General features: G+C 43.2%; 1 protein-coding gene across 2 annotated transcripts; it reads left to right on the top strand.

Moving 5' to 3' along the window:
- The first annotated feature begins 319 nt into the window (after positions 1 to 319).
- On the top strand, positions 320 to 16,742 carry chrnb1 (cholinergic receptor, nicotinic, beta 1 (muscle)). 2 transcript variants are annotated; one of them, XM_069518475.1, is made up of 12 exons: positions 320 to 562; positions 1,151 to 1,468; positions 1,810 to 1,943; positions 4,005 to 4,049; positions 4,172 to 4,281; positions 6,251 to 6,359; positions 6,468 to 6,612; positions 6,993 to 7,178; positions 8,922 to 9,145; positions 10,879 to 11,054; positions 15,378 to 15,525; positions 15,684 to 16,742. In XM_069518475.1, exons 2-12 carry the CDS (start codon positions 1,423 to 1,425, stop codon positions 15,837 to 15,839), a joined length of 1,479 nt encoding a protein of 492 aa, XP_069374576.1. In that variant the 5' UTR covers positions 320 to 562; positions 1,151 to 1,422; the 3' UTR covers positions 15,840 to 16,742. The 2 variants fall into 2 exon arrangements, with proteins under 2 accessions (XP_069374576.1, XP_019958845.2); XM_020103286.2 differs by lacking the exon at positions 1,151 to 1,468 and having other exon boundaries at positions 324 to 562.
- The last annotated feature ends 322 nt before the right edge of the window (positions 16,743 to 17,064 follow it).

The raw sequence follows: 17,064 nt of genomic DNA, 5'->3' as shown, positions 1-17,064 counted from the left end.
AAAGGAGGTGAGGACATTACTTACAAACATATCTTCTTGGTGAGTCAGATTCGATTTGTGGAGCTGTAAAATATCTCAACCTCAAAGCTTTTCATGTTTTGACTTGTGTTGTATTGAACTAAAATGACTGAACCCTTTTATCAAACCAGTCTTTTTTCCCTCCATGTTATTTTCCACGGAAATATTGAAGTAATGTTATCTCTACTCCTTTTCTCATGGACCCACACAGGGACTCCAGCTACAGATACAGAGAACCATGAGGGGGGGCTGCCGCTCTCTGACTCACACTGAGGGGTGGGGGGGAGACAGTAACACACACACACACACCCTCCCTCCAGGAGGTAATTGGAGCAGACAGCAGTTGGCCAGGCCGACCTGACTGACAGACAACAACAGTCCAAACCAAAACTCACACTGTCGACTTCCACTGGAAAACAGAGGGAGAAGTTGCAGAAGTTGGAATAACCCAGTGACGATCTGTTTTTGAAGAAGGGGGGGAATATGAAACGGTCGGATCTGCTCCTGCTGACATGTTGCCTATGCAGCCTGGGCACATTGGGAGGTAAGCGACAAGTCGACACAACATACGCAGGTCCTATAACAGAGCTGTAATAGTCATGTAACACTTCTTTTGTGGATGATATCACACCTAGTTGATGGCACCAGAAACCCATGAGCACGAACCAGTGGAAGCCATCAAAAAACATATTGTTGGATTGTTGTTGTGTTAAAGGTGTAATAGTGACAGTTGGCTCAGCTTAATGCAGGTCTGGTCAAGTCTTTGTGTTGTATTGACATTTCTGAAGTGATCATGTGGGGAAAACGGCTGTGATCACATTAAAGTGTCTTTTCAGGAGGGGTTATAAATTCCTCCCCTGACCTTTATCAGAGTATCTACAGAAAACCAAAGCTCGCAAACGACCATTCCGATTTTCCTCTGTGCAACATGATCCTTCAATGTCCAACCTCATCTGATCTCACTGGGCTCATACACGAGTTTGACTTATTTACCAAGTCAGAACCAGCCAGAGAAGAACATTTTTAGCCTCCCTCAACCACCTCCCACTCCAGCCCATCAGCAGCCATGCAGCCCCGCGCCTAGCTAATGGGGGTGCCACGCCGGGTGATCGTTGTCATTTATTCCTGTCAGGTCAGATCCTGCTGGGGCCACGGCGGTGCCAAACGTGATGAATGCTGCGTCGCCGGAGCTGCTGATTATAAATGCCTCTGACCTTCCAGCACAGAGGAGGAAACGGCTGCGAATAAAACAGGAGCTTTTTGCATAAAAATGGAGTAGAAGTTAAACTTGGCAGCGATTTCTGTCACTGCTAACAGGCAACGACACAGATTTACACATCCTGACAGTTTGCAGGCATAAAGGTTGTGTTCAGAATAGAAACAATAACAAATACACAGTTAAGGATGTGGAGAAGGTCCATCGGGGACATTAGGGCACAAAAACAAGTTGGTAAGCCTCAGGAAAAATGTGATTTACATTTAAACAAGTTGTCATGGTTACACAAATGAATATTTTGTTATTGACTCATGATAGACAGGGGCGAGAGCTGTTCTCAGCCCCTGTAGTCATTATTACTACAGCATCAGCCGCTAACAGTAAAACACAAATAAGTGTCACGATGAGCTGCTTGCACAGATGAGAAGGGAAATTCATTTTATTTTAAAAACAGTGACATTTACATAAAAGACTGAAAGCCCTTTGTTTCTGATTATCCACCGTTAACAAATCAAACTGATGAGTCAGCTTGATGCCTGAAGTCGTGACCCAAACTCTCTCCGTGTGTCACCCAGGCGCCTCGGAGATGGAGCAGGTTCTGATAAAGAAGATCTTCACCAACTACAACCTCAAGGTCCGGCCAGCACCCACCCCAGAAGAGAGGGTGGTGGTCCGCGTGGGTATGATCCTGTCCTCCTTCGTTGGACTGGTGAGCGACAGAAGTCTAACATTGTTCATGAGAACGTTCAGGATCCACAACTGCACGGCAATGAACAGACACGTTTCAGAGACCAGGACTTTTGATGATCATGACACCACTAAAGGGTTCTGCTCATGTTTTGAAGTTGAAGGGATGTTTTAAAGTTGCTGCATAGCCCAACCCATAAGAAACTCTCTCACAGTGCTGGTTGGTGACAAAAGTACGATGTCAACAGAGGAAAGACACGAGTATCTCCAAATGTCTCAAACCCCAAACCAAAATAAAAATGGATTAAACAGAGGGGACATGTTTGCTTTCATGAAAGAGAGACTTGACTACTTTGTTAATCCTGAAAAACCGAGCTGAATTTTTCTTTATAAAGAAAAAAATCAGCTCATTTTACTTTTAAGAAAATCAAATTCATAAACTCTAACTGACGATTCAAATTAAGATTTCTTGAAGGGTTTCCTGTAGCAGTAGAACACAGAATCTCCTGGGGGTCTGTTTCCCACCCTGCTCTCTTACTCCACATTTCACTGCCGTCAGCCAGAAAATGTAGTTTTGCCTCTGAAGAAAATCAGTGCTTAAAAATCAAAATCTGACTCAGACTAACTCTCTACGAGGGTTTTGAGCAGAATGCTTGCTCCCCATGCTGAGAACCACATCCTTGTAGTCACGCACGACAGGACCTGCAAATGTTCTTTAAAACATCTGAGCCATATGGTGCTAAATCCAATGCTTGCTGGCCTGCTGAGTCAGATAGCACATAGAGTCATGCTCCTGATGGGAAGATCTGTATTTCTATTCATCCATGCCTGGAAATTGTGTGTTAGCCGCTCGCAACAGCTAAAGTGTTTGTGCCTGCGTGTAAGAATGTAAAACCTGAGTATGAAATCTAACAGATGCACATAATGCGTGCACACTGTGCCACATTAACATACAGTGAACATGTCTCGCTCAAGGTCACTCTCACTCTGGAGGGGAAGTCACGTGCGGTCCTTAAGTTGTCGAGAGCAACGGTCTTGAAAACGGACCCACTTTGGATAACCGCTGCGTTATTATTAACATCCGCCCGGAGGGAAATTCACACAGTTACAGGAAGTATCAGTGGGCAATAGGCCGGTGATGAGATTTGGTGTTTGTGTGCATGTGTGTGTGGAATGAGCTGACGTCTCTTGCTCCCCCCCACTCTCTCTCCCAGCCCCTGCCCCAGCTGTCTCCCTGACATTCCTCCCAACGTTTTAAATAGCAGCCCCGGTCTCCTTCGAGCCGGACAATCACGCCTACCAGCCAGTGTCTCTGCTATCAGCTGTTCTACCTGCGTCTGCATCGTAACCCGCCATGTGCAGGGAGATCTCCACCAGCAGAACCATGCAGTGTGAATGTAAAGGGACATTTCAAAGAACACATGAAAAATTATATGAATATTTTATATATTTCAGTTTAATTTTTTATACCTCCTATTAAACATATTAAACAAGCAACAAAAGCAACATTTGATCCTGCTAATGCATTGTAAGTAAAATCACAAGTTCTTAATCAAGTCCTTACACCAAGTCCCTGTGTGCATCTGCATGTGGGTCAGTACCTACTTCAAGTGTGGCAGAGTTTTGTCAGAGTGCAGAAATCAAAATCAGAGCAGCTACAATTATTATGAGAATAATTACAAATATATTGGAATTTCTCCCAGAGTTTGAGTTCACATGACCACGCTGCACAGAAGATCCCTAAGTGCTTTATGAGAGTTGAAAGAGCAATAAATCCACTAGCAGCTTCTAGCGCCTGTTGTAATTTTAACAGACACTTGTAGCTGCCACTGAATTTATTGTAATGAGAAATGTGCTGTACAAATGGGTATTTAATTCACCTCAGAATTATGATTTTTAGGAATTAATTAGATAATATGTTTTCACAAGGAGAATATTCAGCTGTTTGAAAATGATCGTGTTTAGTCAGAAAAACAGAGCAGATTTATTTACAGGTGAATGTGAAACATGACCGTGGTGCTGCCATCAGCTCTGGTTCAGTAAAGAAGTTTCGATAACACGGATACTTGTGTTTTCCCTCCAGAATATGAAGAATGAAGAGATGAGCACGGTTGTTGTCATGAACCTGGTAAGTCTGTTCACATCAGCTTCTCTGCGTGTGCAGCCCGGTGCCCATACTCCTGTATAATATCCACATCCCTGCATTTATAAATATCAAATAATAATAATTCTTATTCATTTTCCAAACAGGAATGGACAGATCATCGGTTGTCCTGGAAACCCAAAGAGCATGATGGGATTGAGGTGTTGCGTATCCCCTCTGCGAGGGTTTGGCTGCCTGACATCGTCCTCATCAACAAGTAAGAAATCAGGAGGACATTCATCAGTATGAACTGAGAGGAGATACTTTTTCAAATATGATGTTAAGTTGTGGAATGGGGTCATTATAAAGAAAAAAGATCTCAGATATCAAGAATAAATAAATCATGAGATTAAAAATTATAATATTACGAGAATAAAATCATAATTTAATGCAAAAAAGTCTTGATAGTACGAAAAAGTCATAGATGAATGAGAAAAAGGTGCAATATTATGAGGATAAAGTCATAATTATACGAGAAAAAAGTTGTACTTTTACAAGAATAAAGTTGTAACTTAGTGATAGAGAAGTTCTAATATTAAAAGAATAGATTATAATATCTTTTGAGTAAAAAAGCACATGCTCATCTGAGTTCTATTCCTTCTGGATCCAAGATCTTGAACCAAAACCTTTTATAGAGAAATTTAAAAAGAGGCAATTTCAATCCTCATTTTACACTAAGCCTGAAATTCTGACTTTATTCTAGTAATTCTAGTAATTATGACTTCATTTTCTTCTTGTAATATTATGATTTATACTTGCTTTAAGTGGCTCTAATACTTTGTAGTAGGATATCTATAAATTAATATAAAAGCTAAGAATGTTATGTATAGGAATGTGAGTCAGTATAGATGTGTGCTGCTTGTTCCACTGCTCTCGATACACAGAGATCCATCCGTGTTTGTCTGCTTTAATTCCCACCTCTACTCAAGGTCACAATCACTTCTTATGACTATTTATTGTTTTGGTTTTGAGGTGATGTGGGAGACACGTTTGCACTGAGTTGTAAAAGTGTAGTGAAGCTTTAACGGCCCATCACCCTCGATGTCCACCGGTCACAGCTACGTCAGCACTTTTCTCCACGACACTGCTTTTCATGCTGCTATTTCACCAGACCAGCTTGTAGCACTGAGACATCGCACCCTTAAATAAAATATGGAGACACTAAAACTCTCTGATGCTCAGGTTCTTCAGCTCAGGAGTCGTTCCACAATACACAAGTACCGACTTACACAAATGCAAACATGTCAAACCTTCTTCGTGTGTGTGTGTGTGATCAATGCTTGTCACTGATGCAGCCTCTTCACAGGGACGAGGGTTTCAGTGGGGCCCTACATGAAGGACGCAAGCTTCTCCGTCCTTTAAATCATCCAGAGCCATAAAAACCAAACACAACATCCCGACAGACGACTTAATCTGCGTCTAATTGACTCTGTGTCTTTGTTGTGTGTTGTGTTGTGAGGGAAAACTGCTTTGTGTGCAGTAGTGCTGCACTCTGAGGTGTCATGTGAAATGTATGGAGTTCCTCCCTTTTATCATCCAGCATCGATTAAAATGTTTTAATGGGAGGTCTCTCAGAACGGGACTGCAGCCAAATGTTGATGTACTCGGTGAGAGTGTAGAGGAGGAACAGTGATCATCCAATGGCCAATTAAAACTTAAACCCCCCCCATGTGTTTCTCAGCATCATACAAACAGTTAAGAGAAGGCCTTTTAAAGATAGGAACAATAATCATAAAGTGTGATCAACTGAGTTAAAAGAAAATGTTTTCGAAAAACCTTATAGTAGGTTTAATAAATAGTGGTATTAAAGGAAAGGGAGCTTATTGTGCTCACTGAGAGTTAAACAGTCTTATGGTAAACTGTTGCAAACTCTTTTTGCTCGTATGAGGCTACATCTCCTGCCAGACGGCGATTACGTCTTGTTTCTTTGATGCAATATTGATGACTGTCCAATGTTTGCGCTTGTTGTACATGTGCAGCTTCAGTGAGGTCGAGAAAGGAGCAGCAACCTCATGTAGCGCAGAACACAAGTGGTGGACTGGGACGTGATGCTGCTCCGATTTCAGTGTGTGTGGAGATAAAGATCCCAAGAAAAGTTTTATGCGCAACATGGAGTGAAGATACAGACGCAAAACCATCGATTGAAGGATTCAAAGCTTTTAATCAGTTTTGCTTTACTCTCACAGTAATGACGGCGTGTTTGATGTGGCCTTGCACGTCCACGTCCAGGCTTACAGTAACGGCAGAGTAACCTGGACCCCTCCTGCACTGTACTGCAGCTCCTGTGGAGTTGAGGTGAACACACACACACGCACACACGCACCCTCCTTTGCTTTTCATTCAATTCCTCCTAAAATTGTTCCCCTAATGTGTTTATTCTCACGTCCCTGTCTCTCCGTCCAGGTGACATTGTTCCCTTTCGACTGGCAGAACTGCACGATGCAGTTCCGCTCTTACACGTATGACTCGACGGAGATTGATTTGCAATACGCGCTGGACTCAAAGGGCAAAGAGATACGGGAGATCCTACTGGACGAGAGCTACAGTGGTGAGAAGATGGATGGATGGATGGATGGAGGAATTAAGGGGATAGTGAGCTCTTTGAAATGAAGGGAAAGGTGTGATGACACACTGACAACATTTCTAAATTAATGAATATATTCAACTTTCAGTTGATTGCAACAGTTCTGTGTTCATCATTCTCAGTTTAGAGCAAAAAGTAAGTTATATTTGTATGCACAGTAGACAACAGTAAATGCTGAATCAGTTCTTCCATGTTTTTAATTTTCTTTATTCTGTTTTCCCCCTTGATTTTGCTTGTCATCAGTCACCAGAGTGTTTTTCCTCACTTTTGTTCGGGACGCCCCCTGGGGTATACAGATTTGTTGCTCTGTCCAGTAAAAGCGGGGTTTTGAAATGTTCCCCCAGAGGGTGGCGAATGGCACATCAAGCACAAGCCGGCAAGGAAGGTGGTGAGTGACGACATGTACGAGGACATGGTCTTCTACCTGATCATCGAGAGGAAGCCTCTGTACTACGTCCTGAACATCATCCTCCCCTGCATCCTCATCACCATCATCGCCATCTTTAACTTCTACCTGCCACCTGATGCAGGTACGACGACACAAGCCGATTTGTTAAGGGCCTGAGGTAAAGATGACTGAACGCCTGGCAGCGTCACTATGGTGATCTGGACAGTAATTCTGCAGTTTAACCGCTCTCCTGATCGTGCTTGTGTGGTCTGTTTAAATTGGGCAGTCACACACTGGTGCAATCGCTGGAACAGAAGGGATTTCATTTCAGATTAGATAGCTGCTTCCTGGCACTCAGCTGAATCGATAACCTCGAAAATTAAAACGGTAGAAATCAGCCCACCGACTACTGAGAGTAATCAGCTCTGCTCACTGTACCTCCATGCTTTCAATATACTTTCTCCAACAATCTGGTTTACATTGATTCATCAAGTCGTCAGTGTTTAGGTCTGTGCACCTCCCATGGTAGTGAAAGTAGCAACCTTGGATGTGCCTGAGTGAAGCTGGTGATGACGCTTCTAACAAGTGACAAAAATTTAAAAATGCGATCTTTTGAACCTCAAACTACATTCAATAAAAAAAAACACACAGAGGAACAGGAGCTGAGTCTGACTGATCCTCCTGCTCTGCTGTGTCATCCTGCTACAGAATGACACATCACGCTGGAGGAGGTGAAACGCCTCAGTGGACATCAGTTGTAAAAAACTGAGCGGCCTTGGGATGCTTTTTCTGTCCAAACCCATCTGAACCCAGTTCGATCCAAGCCAAAAAGACATTCTGCTTTTTCTGTCTGAACCCGACCAGAGTCCAATGCAGTAAATAAAAGCTGCAGTGAGTTTGTGTTACTCTGTCCCTCACACTCGTGGTAATCGCCTGATCACGGTGTAAAAAATCCGTGGGGAACCACTACCTGCACCAGACTTCAGACTTCCTACCGATACCAAAACTCGTAACCTAGATTAAAGACTCTGTTGGAACTATCCTTGTGTCGGCCTCAATCGGGTCCTCATCAGTTATCAGCCTTGACACAACTGCCTCTGTTCCAAATCCTCCTGTCTTCTTGTGTCGGCGCAGTTCATCTCTCCTTTAAATCTGGAGCCACTTGCAGTTTTTTCTTCAGCGTTTGACACAGGCGTGATTGCTCTTCGGAAGGAGAAACACATCATCCCTTCATTCTCTGATATTCTCAGGGTGGATTTAGCAGCGAATCCCTGGTATCCCTCTGTCTTCCTTTAGTCTCAGTTCAGATTTGCCATATAGCATTTTCATGTTAAATGGCTCATTTAAGTGCATGACACAAGGACAAGTGGAACCCTTTAGCTGTAGGTGGCGTCGGTTCTTTAAAGTCGTCTCCAGTCTCTGTGGTTTAATTCTTCCCATCTTTTCGGGGTTTCTGCTGGGACAGCTCAAGGTTGGCTCTCCTGCACAATCTGTAGACATGTGTGCCTGATCATAAAGTATGATCCTCATCCCTGATACACAGACAAGTCAAGGACATTTAAGTAGTAATAATCCAATAGGGTTTTTTTGGCTGCTGATCAATAATTTTATGCGCTGCACTTTCTTGGATTAACTTGTCAGCCGAGGAAGAATTCGAACATGTTGAACTTTCCGGTGATACAGTGTGATGGAGTCAGTGGCGGACAGTTACTCACTGAGGGAGCATGCTAGGCCCTATTAGTCTATCGATGTCCAGTCATCTTCATGTGACATGGCAGAAGATTTTCATTGCATGGGCCAGATCCTGCTGAATTCTATCTCCCACACAGGGGGAAAATAAATTTTGTCCAGATGAAACTCTCCTTTCTTTTTTTGTCCTGACCAGGTGAAAAGATGGGTCTGTCCATCAACGTGCTGCTGACCCTCACTGTCTTCCTGCTGCTGCTGGCTGATAAGATCCCTGAGACGTCCCTGGGCGTCCCCATCATCGTCAACTACATCATGTTCACCATGATCCTCGTCACCTTCTCCGTAATCCTCGGTGTGGTCGTCCTCAACCTGCATCACCGCTCCCCCAACACCCACCTGATGCCCATGTGGGTCCGAAGGGTGAGGTGGAACGATTTGGTTTGATTCTATGTGTGTTTGTTGGGTTCCTGGTGTGTAACCAAGCTCTGTGGCATATTGGATGATTTAGTATATCTTGATAAAAGACTAATTTATGCTGCCTTTAGGTACAAATAGAAATAAGTCTGTTACACACAATGCAACCGTCTAACCAAATACTTATGCAGAGTATAGACAATTTTAATTAATTAGTTAGTTAATTTAACTGAATCTGTCCATTCTTTTGTACGGTCTATGGTAACTGTGGTGTCATTGACATTAATTTTTGGCCTGAACAATTCATGTATTGCTAATTCTGAGTGTTAAATTGGTAGTATGCTATAGTAGTTAAGGATCGGGCATTCCACTGAATGAAGTCCACACAGTCCTGAACGCCCTGAATGTCATGTTGCACCATTAACCTCCATCACTGGCTGCTGCCCTCACTGCACATTATGTGAAGCTAATTACAGCAGCTCTACACTTTGGTTCTGTAACGTTCACTGTGACAAGGCTCTGACTCATACGGCTGATTCACATAGGTTTAATGGTTTAAGTGAAGTGAAGGGGGATCAGCGCTGGATTGACGGTGACAGGAGCATTATAGGTTCAGCCTCTTAGCGCTCCTACTCTCCAGATGTCCGGCGTCGGCGTGGGAAGGAGAGATTTGTGCACAGAACGTGAGAGTCCATTTGGTGCTTATTAGGCCCCCTCGTGATGTCATCAAGGTTGAAAGGGGGTGATGCTGTGCGTAGTGTAGGGAACTCCTCACACTGGTGGTGGTTGGATGGGATCTGAGGTGTATTAACTATCTGAATGAATGAACCGCCACATTAAAATCCAGATCTGTTGAATTTAAACGTGATTTCATAAGAGACTACTTGACTCAGTGCCATTACTTCTGAATTAAGAAAAATCACTATAAAAGCCACATTTAATTTTCAAGCCTCTTGTTACATTCACTATTGCAGCTACAGCGTTTTCCTTGCCAGTGGGATATTATTGATATATATGTGTCAATAGAGGCAAGCCAAGAGTTATTTCCAAAGATAGATATCAAAGCACTTCAAAGTGCAGATTAAGAAGCCATTTTACAGCATCGTGATATTGATCAAGTCTGATATTTGGTCCAGTTTTATCTTCAAGTCTCCTTTTGAAAGTCTGACATCCAAGGGATTCCAGCTGATGGTTGTACAAAGACAAAATCGGAGGATTTAAGAAACATTTATTTCAGTTTTAATCGCACACATCTCACAGTACAACACTCTTCACTGAGGAGCCCCACTAGAGCATCCGGAGTTTATGATCTTTGCTCAAGGACACTTTGAGATTAGACGTTGAGGAATTGGAGGGCATTACCCATTTGGTTTCCCCGCCCACAGCATTCAGCAGCAACTGTTCTCAAAGGTTATCTCACAGCTAAATTCCACATTTTGAGTCATTTCTCACCCTAATAGGCAAATATGAGGCGAGTAAATCTCAGCTTTCCCATAAATCATAAAACGAGGAGCCAAACAAATGGATTTTTAATACCAGGAGAGACGATGGATTTGGGAGGTCGGAGCGAGCCAACAAGCTATCGACTGAGAGCGGAAAGTACAGTTAAATAACCTTCTGTTTACTAATGTGGTTTATTGGTACAGTAACCCAATACAGTGCGTTTGAATGGGTATTTGTTTTGTCTTTTTTTGGCTGAACTGTAAATTGTGGATCTAACTCCTTTGCTCTCCTCCTAGATCTTCATCCACATGCTTCCTCCTTACCTTTGCATGCTGCGTCCCAAAGTGGAGACCCCCCTTTGTCTGGAGACCCTGCCCCGCCGAGAGAAACCCAAGGTCGCCATCAGCAAAGTGGCCGATGAATACTTCATCCGCAAACCAGACTCATCCATCTTGTTCCCTAAGCCCCACAGGTGAGCCAGGGCATCCTCAAGGTGTATGTATTTGTGCTCGTGCATGTGAGTGTGCATGTTAGCCCCAGTAATTGAATGCCTGCAGATTTTTTGGGATGATAGAAAACATATTTGCCTTGTGTGTTGTGTGATTTTATGGTTTTGCAGTACAGACTGTGCCAGTGTTAGCTCAGCCTCTGACTTATCTCAGAGCTGAACTCAAACTATTTCTGGATTTGCAGAACATTTACCCCAGAATACGCAGGAGCTCCACACATAAAAGAGTATAGTAGTGTTTCTGAGAGAGTATGATGGTTTTCTCCCATACGGCCTCTCATATTTGTGTGTGTACATATGTGGATATTTTTATATGTGCATGTGTAACTAATACTAGCCTCCTACTGTGTTTTGTGTTTCGATGGTATTCCCATGACAATAATCCAGATCTTACCACAGTTTCTGAAAGGAATAATATCTAAGGGATTAAAAACACATTAAAAATAAACTGCCAATGTGTTTCCATAGATAGCACTTTAAAGTGAAATACATTAGTTAATCTTTCATGTCCTGTGTTTAGTATTCATTGAATTTCATGTATAAGTCCATGTAGCAGGTTATCTTTGAAGTCAGCTGCCTGAGCACCTTCTGTTTTCCCCACAGCTTGCATTTTTCCTGTTAATAGTCAACTCTCCATAAAAATCACCGGGCAGAGCAGTTGCCTCAAATATGAAGAGACAGAATTAATACCGTGCATTTACTCAACTTTTTTTTCCCGTCCCCGTATCTCACTTCTCATCTGTTGCAGAATGAGAAGCTGAGGCGATGTGCTCAGACATCCGAGCGGTGCCTTTAAATGTGTCGAGCAAACACACTTGCACGCATTCCTAAAAGTCACAGTCAAATATTACGCTCGCTGTATGTAAATATCACAGTGTCACTTTTTATTAGATCGCAGTAAAAGCTGCACTAGCTGCCAAAACGTGGGTGCAAGCCAGGAATTGATCAGGGAACAAGTCATATGAGACATAAAAGCTGGAGGTTCACTTTCTGACCTTTGGTGTGAAATTCAGAGACTGTATATAAAGTTGTGCTGATGTGCCTTGATCGTCCCCTGGTGGCTGGACCCCTGTGCTATTTGGGTGAGAGTGTTTCAGACAGAGGCTGAAAAGCGGACGTGACAGCGCGACATTGATGCCGCGTCTCCAACCTCAGTCACTACTGCACAGACTGTGGCTCAGGATGCATAAGAAGGCAGCGTTTCTATCTTTTGGCTTCATTTCTGAATAGTATGGGAAAACTGAGAGGTGTCAGCCATCTTTATACACAGTCTATGAACATCATGCATGAACAGAACTATAGAGTGCGGACGTTTTTTTGCTTGGGTGCATAGAAAAACACCTAAAAGGGGTATTTAGACTTGAATTCCCAAACACCCCCAGTGAAACCCAGACTGATGAGTTTCATTAAAGGTTTTACAGAGCGCTGTCCCTGAAGCTGTTGAGTAGGGAGCTGGATCTGTGAGGAGCTGGATGTGGGCCAATGCTGGCACACAAATCGGTGACAAACTGTCCCATCAGTCTAACTGTGGTCTCCATGCGCTAGACACAAGGAAACAGATGACCTTGGCATGCAGGTAGACTTTGGTCCTCGCAGGAAGTCGTCTGCTCTGTGACATCCTCAACGAGCTTGCCCCCCCCCCCCCCCCCCCCCTGCTCTATTGATACACCGCCAAAAAATCTCCCTCACGGCGTGCGTCGCTGTCCCCACCTCTCCATCCGTCACCTCCTGCGAGAACTGAAGTGCGTCCAGGGGGGGAGATGGGAGGCGGCAGAGAATCGTTGCTAAAATAATAATGACCTGCGCAAATCAACTCTGACACAATAGAGCGGGACGCTGTGTGTCCAGGTGAAAGAACAGGTGACAGAGGAAGGGAGGGGGAGGGCCTCTATTAGAGCAGTTTGATGAGACAGCAGATTCTCTCCTGAGTCCACACACACACACACACCTCCTTAATTGGGTTTAGTGCATGTCTTGGCACCAGACGCAGCCAGTTTTAGTTGAATTAGTCTCCTGAACAGTCATTTACTTCTCGCTGATGAAGTGTTACTTTGAGCCAGGCAGGAGAGAAAGGGGAGGATGGGTTAAGAGGCCAAATTGTGTCTCTCCCTCCCCCCCCTCTCTTATTTCCTTCTCTCTTTATGATGAGGTTCCACCTCTCTCAGGTCACAGCCTCCTCACCTGCCACACTTGCACGAGCAGCAACGATGGCAGCCCCCACCCCTGCATACCAAGCAGTCCCCTGCATGGGTCCCTTCATGGTCCCTTGCAGACATGGTGCCACACTGCCCTCTTGTGTCGAGCTGCCTGACCTGCATTTCATCCAAACTTCACTTATGTCCCAACTTTTAAAAAGTGCATGTGTTAGAGGTGTTTCATACTCGAGGTGTTTCATAAGCAGAGTGCAGCTGTTCTGCAAGAGGATTCACTTACATCTGCTTTGACAAAGGACGAAGTGCAGATAACTTTTTACAAACTTTGTTAAAAGGTTTTACTGCTCGAAATGCTGTTCATCTGTGACTGTTTGGAGATTTTTACTCCTTTTGTATCATAATTTTTTTAAGAGCACAATAACCGATGAATGCAATCACCAGGTGGACTAACTTTCCCTTTAGACTGAACAGATAATGCTGTTTAGATCTGATCGTAGCAATTAAATCAGAAACTTTATTTATCCCATGTCAGGGAAATTCACTCGTTACAGAAGACAGAATGAGGTAGACAAGAGAACACATGAAAGTATGAAAATAGAATTAAATAGGCAATACAATAAAAAAGAAATTTTAAAAAATGCAGAGATTAGTACGTAATTGACACACAAAGAAATATTTTTCATACAGAAATATTCATACTTTATATATATATATATATATATATGAAATAGAAGAAGGTCACAGTAAGAGACATACATATGGAATAATGTAATTGGTATACATTAAACAGAGAAAAGTATTCTGCAGAGGACACTAAATAGTGTCGGTTGCAATAATTCCCAGATCCATTTCGATCCAGGACCATATTATATCCAACAGATGTGATGGCACACACCTCAAAGTGAGACTAGAATATTCCTCTGCTCCTGAGACAAAGTCATTTCTCTACCAGACATTTTATCTGTGATGTCCCGCTGACTGAGTCGTGCTGTATCGCTACTTAATGTTAGAGGAGCGTTAGACGCAGCCAATGGAAATCCATGTGTCATTGCTCAAGGACATGCCGCACTGCTATGCATGGAAATGCAGCAGGGAAAATCAGAGCATAAATCACTGATGAGCAATGCTTTGAGTTTCTTCAGTCGCTGTGTGTTAAAGCAACACTACTACTTTTTTAAAATACTCTTCTTTGAAATGAAAAGTTTAATCTACTATCACATATCACATTCAGGGGTTTTGTTGATGTGGCTTTTCCTGGTCTGATATGACCAATTGTTAAAGGTTATTTCAATATTCTTTGCCTCACAGTAACAATGACATCTCAGACTAAAGCTAATGCTCTGTCGGCCTCACCGCCAGCCTAAAGCTTCATGTTTCCAGCAATGTGTTGCCTGCACAGTCTTTTCCACCGGTCAAAAAAAACAAGTCACATCTGGCTTTTTTTATGCAATGATAATGGATTCCATTGACAATACCAGGTCAACTGACTCTGCAGTGGACGCAGGTTTTAATCAGCACTGGTTCCCATCGGCAGTGCTGGACACCAATGTTAACACAATCATTTTGCCTTTTTTTAGCAGGTTTACCTTAATTTAAAAACACAAAAACAGCTGCTAACTCTGGTGTAAAAGCAAAACCTGCGAGTGACAAAGATAGGAAGCAACTTTCTTCACAGCCACCCCCCCACCATCACCTCCCACGACCCCTGGCACCCAATTGTAGCTGACAGTTGGTAACGGAAGTCAACAAGTAAACACAGCAACATGCACACTTTCACACAGACACACACACACAGGGTTTCTCAGCCAGAACAGCGCAGTCAGCAGAAGCAGAGCGGTGACTCCCACGCCGGTACAGCGAGCCCCGGGAGCTCCTCTGACCTTCTCTCTTTTATTCCTCCCTGAATGACAGAGGAGTGCAGAGGAGACATGCAGCCTGGCTCGTGCACACTTCACGATTTTACAGCTTTTAATTAGCGCGGACTGACGCCTGCTTGCACGTTGCCACATTCCACAGGCCCGTGTGCATTTGTTCCGCTCAGGTGTTGACACTGCATGTGGACTCGCTCTACTGCTCCTGAACCAATGTTATATTTATCGACCATATGATGTTTTGTGCATTTTGTGACGTGCAGGTTTCAGCCGGAGGGCATGTACACGGACCTGAGAAAATTTATCAACGGCCCCAGTACCTATCTTTCATTACCAGATGAGCTGAAGTCAGCCATAGAAGCCATCACATATATCGCAGAGGCTCTACAGGCTGAGAAAGACTATGAGGCTGTAAGTGTCGTTTTTGATGTCTCATAACTTTAATTAAAAAAACTTGATTTTGGGTAACTTTGTTTCTCACAGGCCATAATTTCTTTTATCCCCCTTCTTATGCTTATGTCTGCCCATCCATCCTATCACCATCTCTACCATCTGATGGCCTTGTCCAGCTGAAGGAGGACTGGCAGTATGTGGCTATGGTGGTGGACCGCATGTTTCTCTGGCTCTTTGTCATCTTCACCACCGTGGGAACCTTGGCCATCTTCTCCGACGCCAAATTCAACATCACGCCCACTGACCCTTTTCAAGTTCACCTGAATCATTAGAACTTTTGAGTTTCTTCAACAATCTTCCTCTTGATGTAGGAGACATTGTTTTATTGCTAGTAATTCTCTCTGTGTAGTTCACCACAGGCCCATTGTGCCCTGTGCACCTCACATTGCCTATTTAGCTTCTAGGGTGTTTGCCAAACGACCTCAAGATGTTTCTCATGTTCATTTGAATGTAGCATAGATGGTGCAGATGAATATTGGTAACATTCTGAAATCGTGTCAGACTGTTATCTTGTATACAAAACCAATAGAGGGTAGAAAATTGCTGTGTCTCAAATTGGAAACTTCAGTCTGTACATATACGTGTAGCACACGTGTACACAGTATACTCTCTTTGTAACGACCTCAGACACGAATCCTGGCGGACTCAAATGCACGACTAAGGCAGGTAGTGAATACAACAAAAAGGTCTATTTTTAGGTCAAAAAGGTGCATAAACGAAAGGCGCTCTCAAGGAGGATCAAAAAGTAACAAAACCAAACACTAGCAAAACCATGAATCAGACAAAAGATAGTAAACATGAATAAGCACACAAACTTGACTTGGCAGTGACACACATAAGGACAGAACAAGACCAACTGGCACAGGACAAAGGGAGACGAGGGCTATTTATACATGAGGAAGGAGGAAACAGGTGAAACCAATCAGGGGCGGGGAAGATGATCACCAAGGCGGGAAAAATCACACAAAGGGAGGAAGTCAGGGTCTGAAATGAGAGGGAAAAGGTGAGTGCCAAAATAAAACAGGAAGTGCACAACGAGACTAGACAGGAGTGAAGTTTAACTTAACACCGAGTGCTCAAAACACATATGACTAGACATGAACTAAACACAGGCATGACATAACTTAAAACATGAATATATAATATATATATATATATATATATATATATATATACATAACACACTTACATTGTGCGTACATTTGTCTCAAATAAAACCATAGCGACGATAAAGATGTACGACATTACAGCTCCCTAAAAGTGAAGACAAAGCATCTTGATCGCCCCCTGGTCATTAGCTGCAGTATAGGTCATAGATCGCACCTCCTCCATGTTAGTGGATGGGACATATGTTGTTTGACCACTTGAAAGTGCAAGAGGATGCAAATGAATGGACATTTTGAGGTTTTTCAGCCCAATAAGCAACTGTGCACAAAAACGTAACCACATGAAAATGTGAGTGCTTCACATTGATCATTTAAACAAGCAAAAACTGAC

The sequence above is a fragment of the Paralichthys olivaceus genome, chromosome 22 (assembly GCF_024713975.1).
Source record: "Paralichthys olivaceus isolate ysfri-2021 chromosome 22, ASM2471397v2, whole genome shotgun sequence".
NCBI lineage: Eukaryota > Metazoa > Chordata > Actinopteri > Pleuronectiformes > Paralichthyidae > Paralichthys > Paralichthys olivaceus.
The sequence above is the reverse complement of the archived record's forward strand: the minus strand, read 5'-3'. Positions and strand labels throughout refer to the sequence as shown.

Coding starts and splice junctions, on each gene's coding strand:
- chrnb1 (XM_020103286.2), top strand. CDS start 502: ATGAAACGGTCGGATCTGCTCCTGCTGACATGTTGCCTATGCAGCCTG. Junction 4,050..4,171: donor CGGTTGTTGTCATGAACCTG/GTAAGTCTGTTC, acceptor TTTTCCAAACAG/GAATGGACAGATCATCGGTT. Junction 6,613..6,992: donor ACTGGACGAGAGCTACAGTG/GTGAGAAGATGG, acceptor ATGTTCCCCCAG/AGGGTGGCGAATGGCACATC.